Consider the following 16,827-nt stretch of genomic DNA (forward strand, 5'->3'; position numbering starts at 1 on the left):
AGAGCAGTGTCCAGTCCAGTACTGGGAGAAGCCCTGGCTGTGTGGATGTTTGAGATAACTGCCTGTCCTTGGCCACCTTTGTAAGGACATTTCAAGAGTAAGTTTGAAACAAAGCACACAACTTTAAAAAACTTTGTAGCTCAGTATTGGAACCTTATGTCTGAGTAAGGCATTACTGCATTATTTTTCCTTGTAAAAATTTCCCAGATTCTTCAAAAATGTGTTTGAATAAGTGCATCTCTCAGCCTCAGGTAAACTGCACTCTGCAGGGCATTCCAACGCCTCCTTCTCCGCCTCCGTCAATCTTAGCCTTCCCTTCCTGCATCACTGGCATCTCTCATCAGCACTTCTCAACTTCCTGGGGTCTGAAGGCGGCCTCGCCCTTGTCCCAGTTATCCAGGTTCAAGGTCTTACTTTGGTTAAAATCATGCCCTTTCACACACGCCCTCCCCTCCAAAGTAACAAAACAAAGCAGAAGACACCTTTTGCTTGTTGTTTACTGTGAGCTTATCAGCCTGGGCTTTTACTGCCTATCTGAACGCCTCTGGCTCTCCAGGCTTAAGCCGGCGGGTGTCTTCCTGATGTGCATGTGCATCCACTCTTCTTACACACGGGATGCCCTTTCTTTGGCTTTCGGAAACTTCTTCTAAAGTCTTTCTCAACCTCCAAGCCTTCCACTTTTTCCCTTGTTCTTCCACACACACATTAATTATTGTGACTTTTTCCTCCCATTTTTGTATTCCCCGTTATACTCTCTACTTTTAATTTTTATAAATGGTTACTTTTGTTCATCCAGTCTCCTGGAGCTCTCGTAAGTTTTATGAAGTTTAGATGAAAATCATTTTTCATAGTGTACATTATTTCTCTTTAATTATTTTTTTCATGCTATGTTTCCTTCTAGTTTCTGCCTTGGACATTGGCTCAGGCACTGCTGGATGCTTTCTTACATGTGTTCTGAATGCACAGCCTTACATTTGGTATATTTATCCTCACAGCAGCTTGTGTGTACAGCATCTAAAGTCTCTCTCGCCTAAGGAATACGTGGAAAAGCAAAAGTTGCCCAATGAGAACACCCTCTCCCTAATGGCCTTAGCTGTTGCTGTGCCATCCATCTCGTCAGCACCCCTGTCTGTCGCTCGTTAACACAGTGTGAATGCAGCACAAACCAAAATGACACTGCAAACGTTGCAAAGGTGAAAAACCTTTATGAAGTGTGTTAAAGCGTAAGAGAATCACTTCAGCCACCTACAAAATTGCTGACATGAATATTCAGCAGAATTAACAGTTGAAGAATAAAGGACGACTCAGAGGCAAGCACTTCAAAGAAAGAATAATTTGAGTTAACAAAGAATTAAGAAAATTATTGAAATCTTAAAAACAAAAATAACCTATTTTAGGGATCATGCGAATTTCAAACCCAAAAACAAAGCATATTTTAAAAAGCATATTAACTAAATCATGAGCTATTTTTAATAATGAACCAATTTTGTAAGGTTTTTTTTATATATCAGATAGAGTTATAATCAATCCCTTATTTTTTTCATCATTTACCGTGAAATATTTGGACCTGTTTTCAGTAGGTTCCAGCACCAGTCATCAGTAAATGCCAAGGTCTCTGTGTGTGTACATGTGTGTACACATGTGTGTGCGTTTGTGCTGAGCCGCATCTCCATCCTTTTTTATTTTTGAGACAGGGTCTTGCTGAGTTGCCCAGGCTAGGCCCAAGCTTGCGACCCTCCGGCCTCAGTCCTTGAGACTACAGCAGTTTGAGGACTTTCTATCTACTTTTCATAGCCAAGGTAGCATCAGATTACCTACATGCAATCAGTATTAGCTCCTACTTTATTTTTGTGAATCTCCTTTTCATTTATTTTCAATTTTTTTTTTGGTACTGGGGCTCGAACTCAGGACCTTGCACTTGCGAGGCAGGCGATGGCACCACTGAGCTAAATCCCCAGCCCTATTTTCACCTTCTAAACTTTGGTTTACACTTTCACTTGCTTCGGTATGTGTCTCAGGATTTTTTTTACCCTTTTTCTCTTTTCATTTTTATTGTTCAAGTATCCTCACTGCTGCCTGACATGCTTTGCTGTTCATTTTTAATCTCCTCTGAAATGCAGTCATTACTGTTTCAGGTTTTTCCCTCTTGTTCTAAGCCTCTTTTTTCTTTTCTCAATACTTTTTTCTTTCTCCTCTGAGAAATATTTTTAGCTTTGAATTTTTCTTTCATTCTTCCTTCTAACTCACATGTTTTTACTGTGCACTGTAGAAACTCTTACTGCTGAGAGCATGTGAAGGGTAAGAACTAAACACCCTTTCTTGGAGGAAGCCCTCTGTGTGCTTTGCCCCACAAAACAGGTGTTTCTGCAGGCGCCCTGTCTCAGCAGTTCCTTCTGCACATCTCTGAGCTGCCATGCTTATTTCTGTCCCTACAGCTATGGCCACAGAGCCTTGATTTACTAGTCAGTGGGTATAAATTAATGAAACCTGGTTAGGTCTTTTATTTTGTCATTTTACCATAATAAAAATCCTAAATTTATGATTTTTGACCAAAATTGGGAAAAATATTTTGAGGTCTTGGGAGAAAAAACAAATCTGTTATTATCAGTGAGTCACTTTCTGCTTGCAGAAATTTAAAGAAGTGTTTTAGGACTTAGGTCAGTTCTGTGTTCTTTGTTAATTTGTGGGTAAGAAAGGATAAGCTTAATCTAAATGTGAACAAAAGAATGTTACAGTCACAGGTCTTTTCTAACAAGAGTAGAGTCTCTTACATGTTAACAACTAGACTAAAAGTAATACTGCACTGTGATAGAAATGTTGTAATCAGAACATGGGTGACTGATAGATTTTTCTCAAGTTTTTAATATCTCAGATTTGAAGTATAGATGTTCATTCTCCCAAATTGATAATTTCCCTTTAATTATCTTTCTGTGTGGGTAAGAGGTAACTCTGAATATATATTTTTAATCCTTCTAAAGATGGAATCTTCTTAAATCAGTTTTAGTAAACTCATGTCTATGATTTGGTAAAAAGTTTTTAAAAAATAAGCACTTTGAAAAAATGTCTGTCTTCATATCCTCATTAGGAAACTTCTCTTTAATTTTGTAGTCAAATCAGAAAATTAATGCCCGTTGGACCACAGAGGAGCAGCTTCTAGCAGTGCAAGGTATATTAAAGATAAGCGGTTATTGTTGTTCATAATGATTTCACTTGTCATTAAAAGTGACTACCATAGTTCTTCCTTCCCTTTCTTCAGAAATGGATCGAGAAAGGGCTCTGGTGCTCACCGCAGAGTCCTGGTGAGCAGCAGCTCTGTGGGTTTGTGGGCTGAAACCCGAGTCTGTGTGTTTGGGCCCTGAACTGACAGGTGCCTCCCGCCCAGGACGTTCAGGGTGAGACAAGGGTGCTCAGGCGTGCACAGCCCTGTGGGCTCCCCGCTTTGCTGCAGGGCTCTGGCCGCTGGGCCCCTTCTTGCTGTGTCCCTCATTGGTGACGCTTAATTAAGAGCATAAAATGGGTTACAGTATGTTTTTGGGTTTTCTAATTACTCTGTATAATAGTGTTTGTCTATTTTTTAAGTGTCAGGTACTGAAAATATTAACAGTATGCTTAACGTTCAGTGTATCATGCCTTAAGAGATGTGCCTCTAAATGCTTAGAAACCTGATTTTATATATTTAAAAGAGACATCAGAAATACACAAATAGGAGTTTTAATGCATTGTTGAGCTGTATGGCAAAAGGTTTTGTATTATGAGAATATTCATGGGCAAATTGGAAATCTAAACAGATTTTCTCATGTTTGAATTACTTTAGGGCGGGTTTCGTATATTTTTATAAAGTACTGTGGATTTTTCTTTTCTCTTCAGGATATACTGTTTGCAGGAATGATTGTGTGGTCTACACTTTGTTTATTCTTGGGTGAGCCCTCTTTGTATTGAATACCTACAGCTTTTTATCTATGTTAACTACTAGAGAGAGAGGCATACAAGCACACCTTTTAAAATCTTTCCAAAGACTCATCAGAGAATACATTTAATACAAAAATCCTACCCAAGCAATATTCAGAGTTGAGAATAATACAGTTAAAGATTGACTAGTAGATGATCCTACAGTTTGGACTGGACAGAGCAAGACTTAGCCAGCCAACATGATTTGAAAATGTCGAAGAATAGTGTCAGTAGGATGTCAGCCTTCCATTTGGCCCTCTAGCCTGGCAGTCTTTTCGTAAAGAGAACTTGGTTCTATGCACTAGGTCATGGGTGCTCACTGAGCGTAGCTGTAATTGTAGAGCCAAGTTTCCGAATGAACTAGAACATGGTGTAGTTAAATGTTCAGTAATAACAGCTTTAAAATTAGACTCTTGACAGTTTAAATTTTTGTTTAAAAATTAGCATTTGCAGTGGCTGTTTTGTACTCATTTAGAACTATGGCTTACAGCTCTAGCATAATTAGTTTGAATAGGCATTCCTTTTATTCAGAAAAAGCCTAAGTTTCCCATTTTGGTATATTGCCTGTTAAGAATTGAACTCTGCCTTCCAGCGTTAGCGTGCATAAAGGTCAGTACGTTAATTCTGTGCTGTAATACAAAAAACTGTCCAGTAACAAGATTTTCTGAAGAGGCTTTCCTAGAAAGGTGTGGGCTGATATTTCTCTAAACGACACTCATGGTTCCACACTTGTACAATACTGTATGTGTTAGGGTCCATTGCATCTTACGGCTGGGCTGGACGTGCAAACTGTGTTCAGGGAAAGGGCAGTGCTAAGGTGTGTGTGTGTGTGTGTGTGTGTGTGTGTGTGTGTGTGTGTGTGTGTGTGTGTGTGTGTGTGTGTGTGTGTGTGTGTAGCCTGAGCTGTACATGGGGACATAGCTTATAAATACTAGAGTATTGGTGCATGCAATCAAACATTTAGCCTATTGAGACATATTCGGTACTATATTCACGTTTAAAAAGTAACCTTTTAAATCAGTTAATCCAGCAGTTTGTATAGCGCTCTGCAGCTGTTAGGATCCTGGTGGACTTTTTAAATGTGTTAAGGTCTCATTTTTACTTATTTTGACTTTGGAATTTTTGTTTTCATTTGGGGCTTTTTGTTTTTTGCTATTATTACATAAAATAAATCAATATAAAGCAATTTGTGTCTAAAGTAGTTATTTTAGAAAGGATTAAAAAGCACCGTTTTATCTTATGTGCCTGCACATTTACACAGTGCCCAGAAATGTGTCTTATACAGGGTATGATCATACAGTAATCACCTGCACCTGAGTCTCAGTGGCTAAAATATATCAAGTATATGAAGTGTCTATTTTAACATGTAGTCTGCTGTTAGACGCTATTTAAGAGCTTTTTTTCTTTAATTTTTATAAGTCTTTCATGTGGTATTACTGACAGCTGTTACAGTTTTACAAAGTAATAATTGTTTTTGATATTAACATGCTTTACTTTGTATAGCACTTTATATTGAAGATAGTTTTTACATATATCTGATTTGACACTCATTTGTAAAATGCTTTATATTATCTTGTTCACAGACTACCACGGTGACTTGGAAAAAGAAATAACATTACTGCTACTGTTAAAATTTATGATTCTATTACATAAACTTTTTGTTGTAACTTTTTTAAACCAAACATCAAAATCATTTTCCTTCCTAGTTCTTAAATATGTATTTCCCACCTTACTTTTCCATCCAATCTGTTCACATTATTGGTAATTAAATGTCAATTAACTGCTAACCCTTGATGGTTAAATGCTTTCTCTCAATGGAAAGGAGAGTTAGGGAGTCATGTTCACATTCAATGGGAGTACATTTATGCTTTTGTAATCTCTCTCTTTATTATGTTGATTCTAGTTTACCTATGTTATAATTTCAGTGACTTCCTTCAAGAGTCCCCAGGGGTAGGGTATCATTAATGCTACTAATTAAGTCCACTTAAAATATTTGCCAAGAACTGACCTGTAATTTCTGTCATCTGTTCTAGCCTTAAGTATCTAAATTTTCTGTTAATAAATTGGTTAGCAGTGAGACCAGTCATGATATTCTCCTATTTGTGTTAATGGTAAAATGTCCTGGTTTCTAGCTTGTGCCACATATATAAATATTTAACTTATAATGTTTTTAGAAATTATCCTAAAATTAAACTTAATATTCATATAATTCTTTTGAGCAAAAATAGAAAAAGAAATCGGATTCTAGGTTTGTCTTTTTATGTAAAATGGAACAATAATTAGCTGTTTTCAGAAAATAACACATTTGAATGATACGCTAAACATCCTTCAAAGTGTGGTATCCAATATATGCCATTTATTTTAGGCCACTGCCTAAATATTTTTTTTCTTTTTTTAATATAGTTATTTCTTAGTCTTGGTGCTATTAAAAAAAAATACTTCCCAATTAAAATCTTAGTGCTCTTTTAGAATAAATTTTTCCAGTTTTATCAGGATGTCAGTTTTAATTCTTAGTTCTTTCTGCATATTACCTGCCGTCTTATGTAAGAACTATGTTCAAGCTGTTAGCTTTACGTTAAAAGCTACCTTGTAGTACATGTATTTGCTCCATTTTAAAAGAATTGAAGTTGCAAGTCTAGAAATTGCCTTCTTTCTGCTTGTCTCATACTTTAAAAGGCTTTATGGTCTATAAAATAGGATGCATTGATTAGACAGTTGATAAAAATGTAAGGATAGTAAATGTATATGTAGAGGAAGTGCAAACAGGAAATTCATGCTTTTGCATCTGAAAGGCAACAGATGCCATAGGAATGGAGATCCCCAAATAACTGTCAGCCCTCTCTAATGTGCTTACTTCAAATAATTGAGGAGTCAAAATTTTCAGCATTTTTGTAATGGGATTTAATGTACAACAAGGAGAAAGGGAATATGAGACCCAGAAGAGAAACATAGACATTAGAAAGAAAATACATGATTTCAGGTTTTAGCTCTCACTTATATGCACCAATCATTGTTCTGTTGTTATTTTCTCCCTCAATGTTGAATTTATGAATAGATTCACAGGCAGTAGAAATAAATATATATTCACAAATGATTTGTTTATGTCTTATTGATTGAAAGTCACATCTGTAGAGATTCTTGAACTTCCTATGCTCCTTTTATTTCAAAAAACAGATTTTTGATAAGTATATTTTCCAATTAAGTACATGTTGACTTTAAGAATTTTACTTGTAAGAAAAAGGGAAAAACATGTAATTTCAGCACTCTGGTAGGCTGAGGGCTGGAAGATCTTAAACTCAAGCCCTACATGATCAATTTAGCAACTTAAATTAACCTGCTTCAAAATTTCAGAAATTTTTTTAAAAAATGAAAAAGGACTGGGGGTGTGACTCAGCACAGAGGTCCAGGTTCAATCCCTAGTGCTGGTATTTTTTTAAAAAAAGGAGCAGGAAAAATGTCTCCTGAAATCTCTCAACCTAGAAGGAGCTTGCCACTATTAATGTTTTGCTTTTCTGATTGTTTTTCTTTCTCCAAAATCAGATTTTAAAAATACATTTTTAAATATAAGAAAAGCGATTATGCATGCTGTCCCTTCTAGCTGAAAAAGCAAATTCTGATTTCATGTCTAGAATTGAGAAATACCTTATATATAAAGTCTCCTGAAGTTACCATCTTGCAAACCAAAACTCAAAAAATACAAATGGACAAACTTGACTAATTCAGAATTTGGAGTAATTCAGACGAAGACTATGACAAAGTCAGTACTATTAGTAAAAATATCTTCCTTAGCAAATGAAAAGGATGAGTAAGAAATGTAAAAAGGTTATGAATGGGTTTTATGTTGGGTAATACAGAATACTATTTGGAAAATGGGCAGAAAATCCTAATAAATTATATTTTTATATTACTTTTCCAGACAAAACTTTTAAGATACATATTAAATATCACCAGATACCTCCCAGCATAGCAAGCCAAATTGTTTCATTATAACTTTAAAGTAAAGTTTAGAAAGTTGACCAAAACAGTTTTATTCCTCCCTGAGAATTTTACAGTTTGCCTCTTTCAGGGTTCTCCAAACATTACTTCCTTAATCCTTGAAAATTGACCTTTTGCCCCAGCAGCAAAACTTTAGCAAGTAGAGAGATTGACCTGATTGCCATATTTAACTCCCTTGCTGAGAAAGAAATCTGATTTACTTGTTTATTGTAGATTATGAAAAAGAATGGATCCCCACCCTGCCCTGTACAGGTGGTATTCAGAAGCTCTGGCACTCTAACTTGCTAAACTTGCTAGGCCAACGGCTCCTCATCACTGCCTTGCTAGGTTGTGCTAGAAGCCTAGTTCTTCTGAAGAAGTAGCAGCAAGTCACTTGGCATTTCACTGGAGTTCACCTAGTTGCTGATGACAGAGCTTAAAAATTCCATCTTGGAGGCAAAACGTACAGTTGAGCACCATCATTCTAGTGTGAAGATGATAGAGAAGCCCGCTCTGTATGCCTCTTACGGTTTGAGGAAGAAAGTAGAAGTCAACCTGTGGGAGGAATATCGTATTTCCTGAGCACTTTATGCCAACTTGGCATGGTAGTATTGCTGGTGCTTATGTGCATTTCGTAGGACAGTACTGCAGAACTTTTTTCACATCATGGTACAGAGAACATTCTGAAACCTGGTAGAAAAATAAAACACTTTGGGGCAGGCAGGTGAGGCTGCTTCAATCCAGAGGAGCTGCCAAGGAGCTCCAGGCATCCTGCAGGCTGAGGGAATCAGGCTCTGGGCACACAGGTCCCCAGAACAGATTGGGATCCTCAGCCAGACCACGGAGGTCTGCAGGGTGTCCCAGGCCCGGAGACTCTAGCCTAGCTTACCTGAGCTACAGCCAACATGCCTGGTGACTTAGAGGAAGTCCTGGACATCCAGAGCCTTTAGAAAATCTAAAGCTCATGGGAAGTAGTTTTGAATTTCGAGTCTATAATTTTGCAAATGTGATAGTATTGGTGACAAAGTAAAATCCACTCTGGAAGAAGGAACTGAGAAGAGTCAAAAGGAATAGACTCCGAAGAAAGGACAGGTATATAATGGAATCAGTCTTGGAGACAGTTTCAGAATTTATTGTGCAATTTGGGGAATATATTCTGCAAATCATACAGGTATTGTGGATTATATCTTCAGTCTGAGAGAGTCTCCATGTGACTTTTTTTCTTTTTTTTTGGTACTGGGGATCAAACTCGGGACCTTGCGCTTGTGAGGCAGGCGGCGGAACCACTGAGCCAAATCCCCGGCCCTCAATGTATGTTACTTTTTGTTAGGGTTAGGAAAGAGCTAAACCTAGTCTTATATAAAGTTTTCATTTCTAAATTTACATACTCAGGTTTGGCCATTTCTAGAATGTAAAGTAAGTAACCCTTATGAAAATAACTGCACTGATAAATACTGATTTGTACTTAGTAATCTTCAGTGCAGGGATCTCAGATAAGTGGCACTATTTTCTAAAGTGTAAGTAGTGGGGAAGTACTGCGTATCTTAACAGTAACTATTACTATGAGGTAACTTGGGTTCTTTATTACTAAATAAACCCTTAGTGGAACCTAGTCACTATTAAAATTTATCTTAACTGTGAACTTCAAACTGTAAATCAGCCCATGGATTTAAAGAATATAAATTCATTTGTGTTGCTAAAACATTATAAACGATGTATGTCGTTTTTTTACTTGGCTGTCCATATATCTGTCTTTTCCTTTGAGAACAGAGCAAATGTGCATAGGTTACTAACTAAATTCTCCATTTAGAACTAGATATCATAGAGTATACTAATGTCAGACCTCCCATCCACAGTGCTCTAAGGTAAAAACTCCCCGTAGGTCAACCCTAGCTAGTTAAATGTAGCCAGAGATGCTTGTTCCCAATTCTCAAAGTAAAATAAGAACATAACTTAAAAGTAAAATCATGTCACATTATGATGTCGCTTTCAGTTAATTGGGTACTTCATATTAATTGGTTATCAATAAGAACATAGCATTTCTTCTAGGGTATTAACATCTTCATTAGTTTATCATCCGTAATTATAAATGTCTTAATTTTTTACAAACCCTCTATTTCGGTCTTTGTTCTCATCTCTTTAATGAATTATTGTTTTCTGGTATTAAAAAGCAGTTACGAAGTGTAAAATGATAATTGTTGACAAGTTTTATATTTTCAGCTAAGCACAAAATATAATTCCTTTCAAATCAAACTACTCATTTTAAGCTCCGTGGGATAATCGGTAATCTCAGCTTCCTAAGTCAGTTACTGTCCTTCATTGTAATGAAACTTCTTGGTGAAAAAGCGAAGTCCTGAGACCCCAGTGCACAGCCCTTCGTAAGTGTGAGCGGTGGTGAGCAGGCTGCTCCTTGGGCAGTGCGGACCCCACCTCCCTGGGGCTGTGCCACATCCAGGAGCCCTTCCCCCGGGGTTGGGAACCACTCCGGGAGTTACAGTCAGCTGACGGAAAAATATCCTCTTCGAATCTATCAGATTGCGATAATTCTTTTATACATTAATTCATTTCTGTTTGTTGATACCTTGGTGGGATATAGGCAGACAGTCCCATTGAAGTTAGCATTAAGACCAAAATTACAGTGTTTGTCTTAATACTGAGGGGAACTGCAGCTGCTCACTCAGTCCATTGAGGGGATGAAAGATGGCTCATTCCCATCCAGTTTTGTTTACAAACGGTGTTGCTCAAATTTAGGTGACTGGCTACTAGGGAAATAAATGAATGTGGAATTGAGGATGGAACACAGAATTCAATGCTTTACAATAAATGGACTGTATTTGAGAGTTCGAGAGAGGATTGGAGAAAATAACTGAGTATGAAAGAAATGGTAAGTTTCTGACTGTTTAGTTGAAGCCAAGGGGCTGGCTCAGTGAAATGATGTAATTGATAGTTTTCATCTGTGACCCTGATACCTTAGCCTCTATCTCAAAACAGAACTGAGAAGAGTTTTTCAGAAAGGATTTTCATTGCTGGTATCGTTTGTGTGTGCATGATGTTTAGTACACACAGCTCTCCTTATTGATTCTTCACAGGTGTATTATTTACTTTGCCTTCCAGGTGTCCGCAAATATGGTAAAGATTTTCAAGCTATTGCAGATGTAATTGGCAACAAGACTGTTGGCCAAGTGAAGAACTTCTTTGTAAACTACAGGCGTCGGTTTAACTTAGAGGAGGTATTGCAGGAGTGGGAAGCAGAACAAGGAACCCAGGCTTCTAATGGTGATGCTTCTACTTTAGGGGAGGAGACAAAAAGTGCTTCTAATGTGCCATCAGGGAAGAGCACTGATGAAGAAGAGGAGGTGTGTTTGTGTCTGGAATTTGAGCTAATATGAGTTGAGGAGTCACCATTTTGTGTGGTGTTCTGTAAGGCTAAGCTGCCGGAGGACTAGCTAAATGAGCATGAAAGGTTGCCAGTACACTCACCCAGTAACTCGTGACTCCTGAGTCATAATGACATGCTAATTTCTGATCCTAGCAGAATGGAGAGTATATCGTTCTTCTATAGTCTTTATTTTTATTTCCAGTGTTAAGCTGTTTACTAATAAAGATGCCTGTTTGGTAGCCTCATTGCTTTTTCTGTTTTGTTTTGTTTTGTTTTGTTTAAAATAAAAGAAGCTTGTGCTTCCAATAAACACTGACGTTATGTTTTTGTTTTGTTTTATTTGTTTTGTTTTTCCTGTGACAGCCCAAACTGTGTTGTGTTTAGGTCATAGGACTTAGCATCTCACTCGTGTACTTCTGTCTCCTCGCCTCCAGGCACAGAGCCCACAGGCTCCTCGGACTCTGGGTCCGTCACCTCCTGGCCCCTCGGCCACTCCAGCACCAGCAGCCTCCATTGCCACTCTGAACCAGCCGCCACCGCTGCTCCGTCCAGCACCGCCTGCTGCCCCTGCTCTTCACCGGCAGCCGCCGCCTCTGCAGCAGCAGGCTCGGTTCATCCAGCCCCGGCCGACTCTAAATCAGCCTCCACCGCCTCTCATTCGCCCTGCTAATTCTATGCCGCCCCGTCTAAACCCAAGACCAGTGCTGTCCACAGGGGGTAGTCAGCAGCCACCGTCCCTCATCGGGATTCAGACAGATTCACAGTCCTCACTGCACTAAAACTAAGTCGGCAGCGCTGCAGTGACTTCTCACCCCGTCGTTACACCAGTGCTCCTCTGACTGATGCAAAAGGGGAAACCAGTCCTTCCTAGATACTGAGGCTGCAAAATAATTCCGTGGCAGTGGACTAACATTAAGTGGATGTCTTAAGAAACCTTTCAGTTCACTATACTAAAATACTGTATAACAAAAAGCTTCCAGGTTACCCTTTTTAGAGGATGTGTTCACCAATGTGATCTCATGAAAGGAAGAAAAAAAGATTTAAGTATTCTATATACCAAGGGGTTTTTTGTTTTTACTATATTTATTTTATTGAGGTTCTTTATACTCCTGCCTCTTCATAGTCAAGGCTTTTAGTACAGGATTATTGACTTAGGAATTGTAAAAACTTACTTTTTTAAGTTAAGGATGTTTGCCCTTTTCTTTTATTTAAAAAACATTTTCCTATGTTAGGAGTGCAAGAATAAATAGCCTGCATTTCACATTTTGATATGTGTTCATTTTATTCATATTTTAAAAATTATACCTGCATATCCCTTTTTTCAAAATATGTTGCTTTTTTTCTAAAGGAATTTTACCATATTCCTTTAAAAGAAAGCACTTTAATCAATTGCAAAGCAATTATATAAAGCCACAAAGAATGTACCGAACCTACTAACCCTTTATCATACAGTGTAGGGTCCTAGTACAAAGTCCTTATTTAAAGGTCATTGACCCTGTCATCTATCAGTATAAGAGGATTGGATAGTAATTTTACATACAAATGAGGACTTAATTTGCTGAAATATAATGTCTTTAAGTTCTTGAAAATGTAGTTAATTTTGGAAAAAAGTTTATGTTTCTAAATGCTATTTGCTTTTAGCTAGTAGTTGCCTACATTTGGAGACTTTAGAAGAGAATTATATTTTGTCAGATACGTAGAGATAGGGGTTATGGAAACCTCTATTTACAATACCCTTTTTGTGTTTAGGTTCTGAACTTAAAAGTGCCCTCATACTTATTAATGTAGTCTCATTCATTATGAAGGGTGTTCTCTTGATTGTACTAGTCGGATGCATTCGTGTATTACCTTGCAGCCAACCTGTACTCAAGGGTTTGGTTTAGGGTTAAATCATCTACATTATTTCATAAAATGAATTTAAGAATTTGTTCTGCATTATCTAAAAATGTATCAGTATATTGTCAAAATTGTGCTGTTAACTGAAAAAAAAAGACTTCAAGTCTTGATTCGATAAATAATCATTAACACCCCTGTAGTATTTCAACCATATGTACTCATATTTTTGATACAATGATTTTATATTGGAATCATGACTGTGTGAGGAACATATCGCTTTGATTGCTGTGCTAGTGGGACATAGGCTAAATGTTTGCACGTGCACATTCTCATCACTTTCAGGACCACTCACCAGCCACCATCAAAGGCCCCAGTTTTAAATTTGGAGAGGTCATATATTCCCCCAGTATTGAGAAAATAGTCCCTTTCATTGGCTCTATAGCCTTAAAGAGCTGTAGATCTAAAATCACTCACTAGTTTAATATTCAAGTTTAGGCCACTTCAAAAGGACACTGCATAACCAAAAACATTTTGCAGGATAGGTCCTTTTCTTTCTCATTGGGTCATGTTAAATAGTTCCTGCCCTGGATTATAATCAGATAAAATTTAATTTAAAATTCTTGATGTTAAAGAACTTACACTTATTTTTACTTTAGAAGCCATGAGGGACAGTTATATTAACAAAAATCTAGAGATTTTTAAAGCACTTAGATTGTCTTGCGTATGTGCATTCTATACCTGCACAGCTTTTATTGTCTTGTCTCTTGTCAGTAGACCTTCAGTACACAGTGTGTGGGATATGTCCATCAAGCTGGTCAGCACCAGCAACTGTCCAGCTGTTCATTACATTGTGATTCACTTAAAATCTGTTCTATCCCAGACATGGGCCAAAGTGCTGTATCTGAGGGATGTGCTGTAATTTTACATGCATTAGAGCACACAGTAGAAGTCTTAGCTTTATTAGTAATATGACACATGTATATAGTGAGATGTCTTTATTGTGTGCTTTGCATATTTTGTAAATATTTTGCACGTCATTTTCTTTTTTGTTTAAGCAGTGTTTGGCCTGGAAGAGTGATATGCTTGCTGCTTAATCAAAGGATTAAAGATTTAAAGATGTCTATGTCTTCTATTTTTATATAATTTCATGTTGTATGAGGAATTTAGGACCTCTTCACTGTGAAATTCTAAATATTGATTTTTATAAAAAGCAAAATCTAGAAATCTTTTAATGACCATTTTCATTCTGAGGTTAATCATTTTTTAAAACTCCACACCAAAATGTTTTTATTACATAACTGATAATAAATCACACTGTTGATGCATCTGGTAAAATTAATGAAAAAAACATTTTTTCTATATGATTTAGTTCCATTGTACTATGGGTAAAGGTAAGTTATGATCAAAACTTGTTCTTAACCTTACAATTCAGTGAGTCAAATATAAAATAAAGGTCAAAGAATGTAATATTCTGTCTTAATATGGGCCTGCATTCCTTTTAGGAATAGATGTAGGAAGCAGTCTGAGAATGTGATGTCATTTTTTTTTTTATTTTTTATTTTTCCCGGTGCTGGGGATCGAATTCAGAACCTTGCGCTTGCCAGGCAGGCATGCCACCACTGAGCTACATCCCCAGCCCAATGTCATTCTTAAAAAAATATTAAGTACTTGGTTAAAAGACTCAAGTTTAGTCACTAAATTTATATTATTATATTTATATTAATATATAATTTTATATTGTTCCCTCGCTATCAAAAGACTAATAACTGCCAACTAATATGGATTCCCCTAAAAAGGATGATCTGATTCAGAACTCTTAAGCAGAATTTATTTTCCTTTTTGTGTGCTTTCACAAAATAAAAGTACATTCTGACTACAAGAAACAAAAAGAAGCCAAAATGTTTCATTTTTAATTTAGACATTTATAGATTCCGTCATGTATAAGAAGATAATACAGGAAGGACTCAGCTGTCGAGTTTGGGCAACTCACTGTACTTTGAGAGCTGGCCTATGGCAGCACATAAACTGCTTTCCCTTAGGAAAACGGGTCACGTGTAACTCACCCTAACTTCTGCTTTTTTCCCCCCTCACAGTAGGCTAGGGTCCCAGCTCTTTCATTTTTGAGACAGTCTCCCTGTGTTAAGTTGCTCAAGCAGGGCTCAGACTTAACGATCCTCCTGCCTGCTTCCCAGAATGCTGGGATTGCAGCTGTGTACCACCATGCCTGGCCCAACTTTCACCTTTTATCGTAACTGGATACCTACCTCAGTGGAGGGATGTTCTGCTGCACCATGTTTTAGTATCAAGGAATGCAGTGTCTGTGTGTAGAAGGCCACATGGCTTTATCTGCCCCTTTTCTGCTCATCTCTGTGCTGTACCCTTAAGGGAAAATCAGTGAAGGCAAGAAATGATTGTTGAATTAACGTGTTTCCCACCTATCATTACCAGATTTCAAATAACTATTAAGGGATTGGGTCTTTACAATGATACTCTTAAATGTTCCTTCTTGAATGTTTGAGAATGCGTGAGTGTTCTAGAATGGCTTTGGCTTAAGAAAGATTAAATTTTTGTTTTGCATAACTTAATCTTATTTAAATATTTAAGGTATAATTTTCAACAACTACAAAAATTCTGAATTATATCACCGTGGAGTGTTACCGTTTTTTAAGCAAAACATGTATTGGTACATTTTAGATATACATAATGATAACATTTGTCATAGGGAATCTGTACCTGTCCATAATATATCTTGCTGCTGCTTTTTTCCCCATTCCCCTCTTTCCTCTGACCCCTCTTCCCCTCCTTATTTACAAAAGCTTTGTTTCCATTTTTCCCTTTTTTTTCTTGTACCTTCTTTCCTTTCTCCCTCTCCCCTTGTTCCCTTTCACACTTGAACATTTTCTTCCTGTTTCCCAGTATCTATTTTACATTTTGGTCCTTTTTTTCCACTTTAGGTTTCTCACACCAGAGAAACAATGTGGTACTTAAACGTATGTCCGATTTTTCTCACTTAAGATTGTGTTCTCAAGTGCATCCACTTAGCTAGAAATATCTCAAGCTTATCCTTTACAGCAAAGTAGTACTCCATTGTATTTATTTTAAAAAGTTAAAAAAAAAACCTTTATCCATTCATCGGATGATGGGCATTTGGGCTGTTTACAAGATTTAACTATTACAAACTGCCACTATAAACATGGGTGTGCATATTGCTGTGGTATGATGCTTTTCTTTTGGGAAGATACCACAAGGGGAATAGCTGGATCAAATGGAATCTCTACACTGATTCCACAGTGATTGTACCAGTCTACACTCTCATAACAGTAGAGAAGGGTTCCTTTCCCCCCACGTCCCTGCCAGTATTTATTATTGGTTGATTTCTTGATAACACCCACTCTTTCTGGAAAGAGATGGAATCTCACGTTTTAATTTGGATCTGCCAAATGACCAGTGATGTTGAACCTGTTTTCATATATTTATTTGCCATTTCTCCTTCATCTGAGAAGTGTCTATTCATTTCAGATGCCCATTTTTTGATTGGGTCTTTAAATTTGGGGGGGGGCTCTGATTTTTTTGAATTTTTTCTAATTATTTTAGATACTAGTCCTGTGAGGAACAGCTGGCAAAAATTTTTTCTGACACTCGGGGTTGTCTCTTCACTCTGTTGGTGGTTTCTTTTGCTCTCCAAAAGC

At 37.3% G+C, this 16,827-nt stretch overlaps 1 protein-coding gene across 8 annotated transcripts in view; it reads left to right on the top strand.

The window, feature by feature from the left end:
• Positions 1 to 14,259, top strand: part of Rcor3 (REST corepressor 3) — a 47,590-nt gene extending 33,331 nt beyond the window's left edge. For 4 of the 8 annotated variants that reach the window (XM_087194024.1, XM_087194023.1, XM_021242195.2 and 1 more), the window contains 3 exons: positions 3,109 to 3,166; positions 11,038 to 11,279; positions 11,737 to 14,259. In XM_087194024.1, coding sequence (XP_087050150.1) covers positions 3,109 to 3,166; positions 11,038 to 11,279; positions 11,737 to 12,081 — 645 coding nt within the window. In that variant the 3' untranslated portion in view covers positions 12,082 to 14,259. Of the gene's footprint in view, positions 1 to 3,108; positions 3,167 to 11,037; positions 11,619 to 11,736 lie in introns of those variants that run through there. The other 4 variants (XM_087194028.1, XM_087194027.1, XM_087194026.1 and 1 more) reach the window with 3 other exon arrangements.
• Positions 14,260 to 16,827: the final 2,568 nt, after the last annotated feature.

This window comes from Heterocephalus glaber, unplaced genomic scaffold (genome assembly GCF_053883595.1).
Source record: "Heterocephalus glaber isolate CG9 unplaced genomic scaffold, H.glaber_assembly_v1.0 deba00001600, whole genome shotgun sequence".
Taxonomy (NCBI): Eukaryota; Metazoa; Chordata; class Mammalia; order Rodentia; family Bathyergidae; genus Heterocephalus; species Heterocephalus glaber.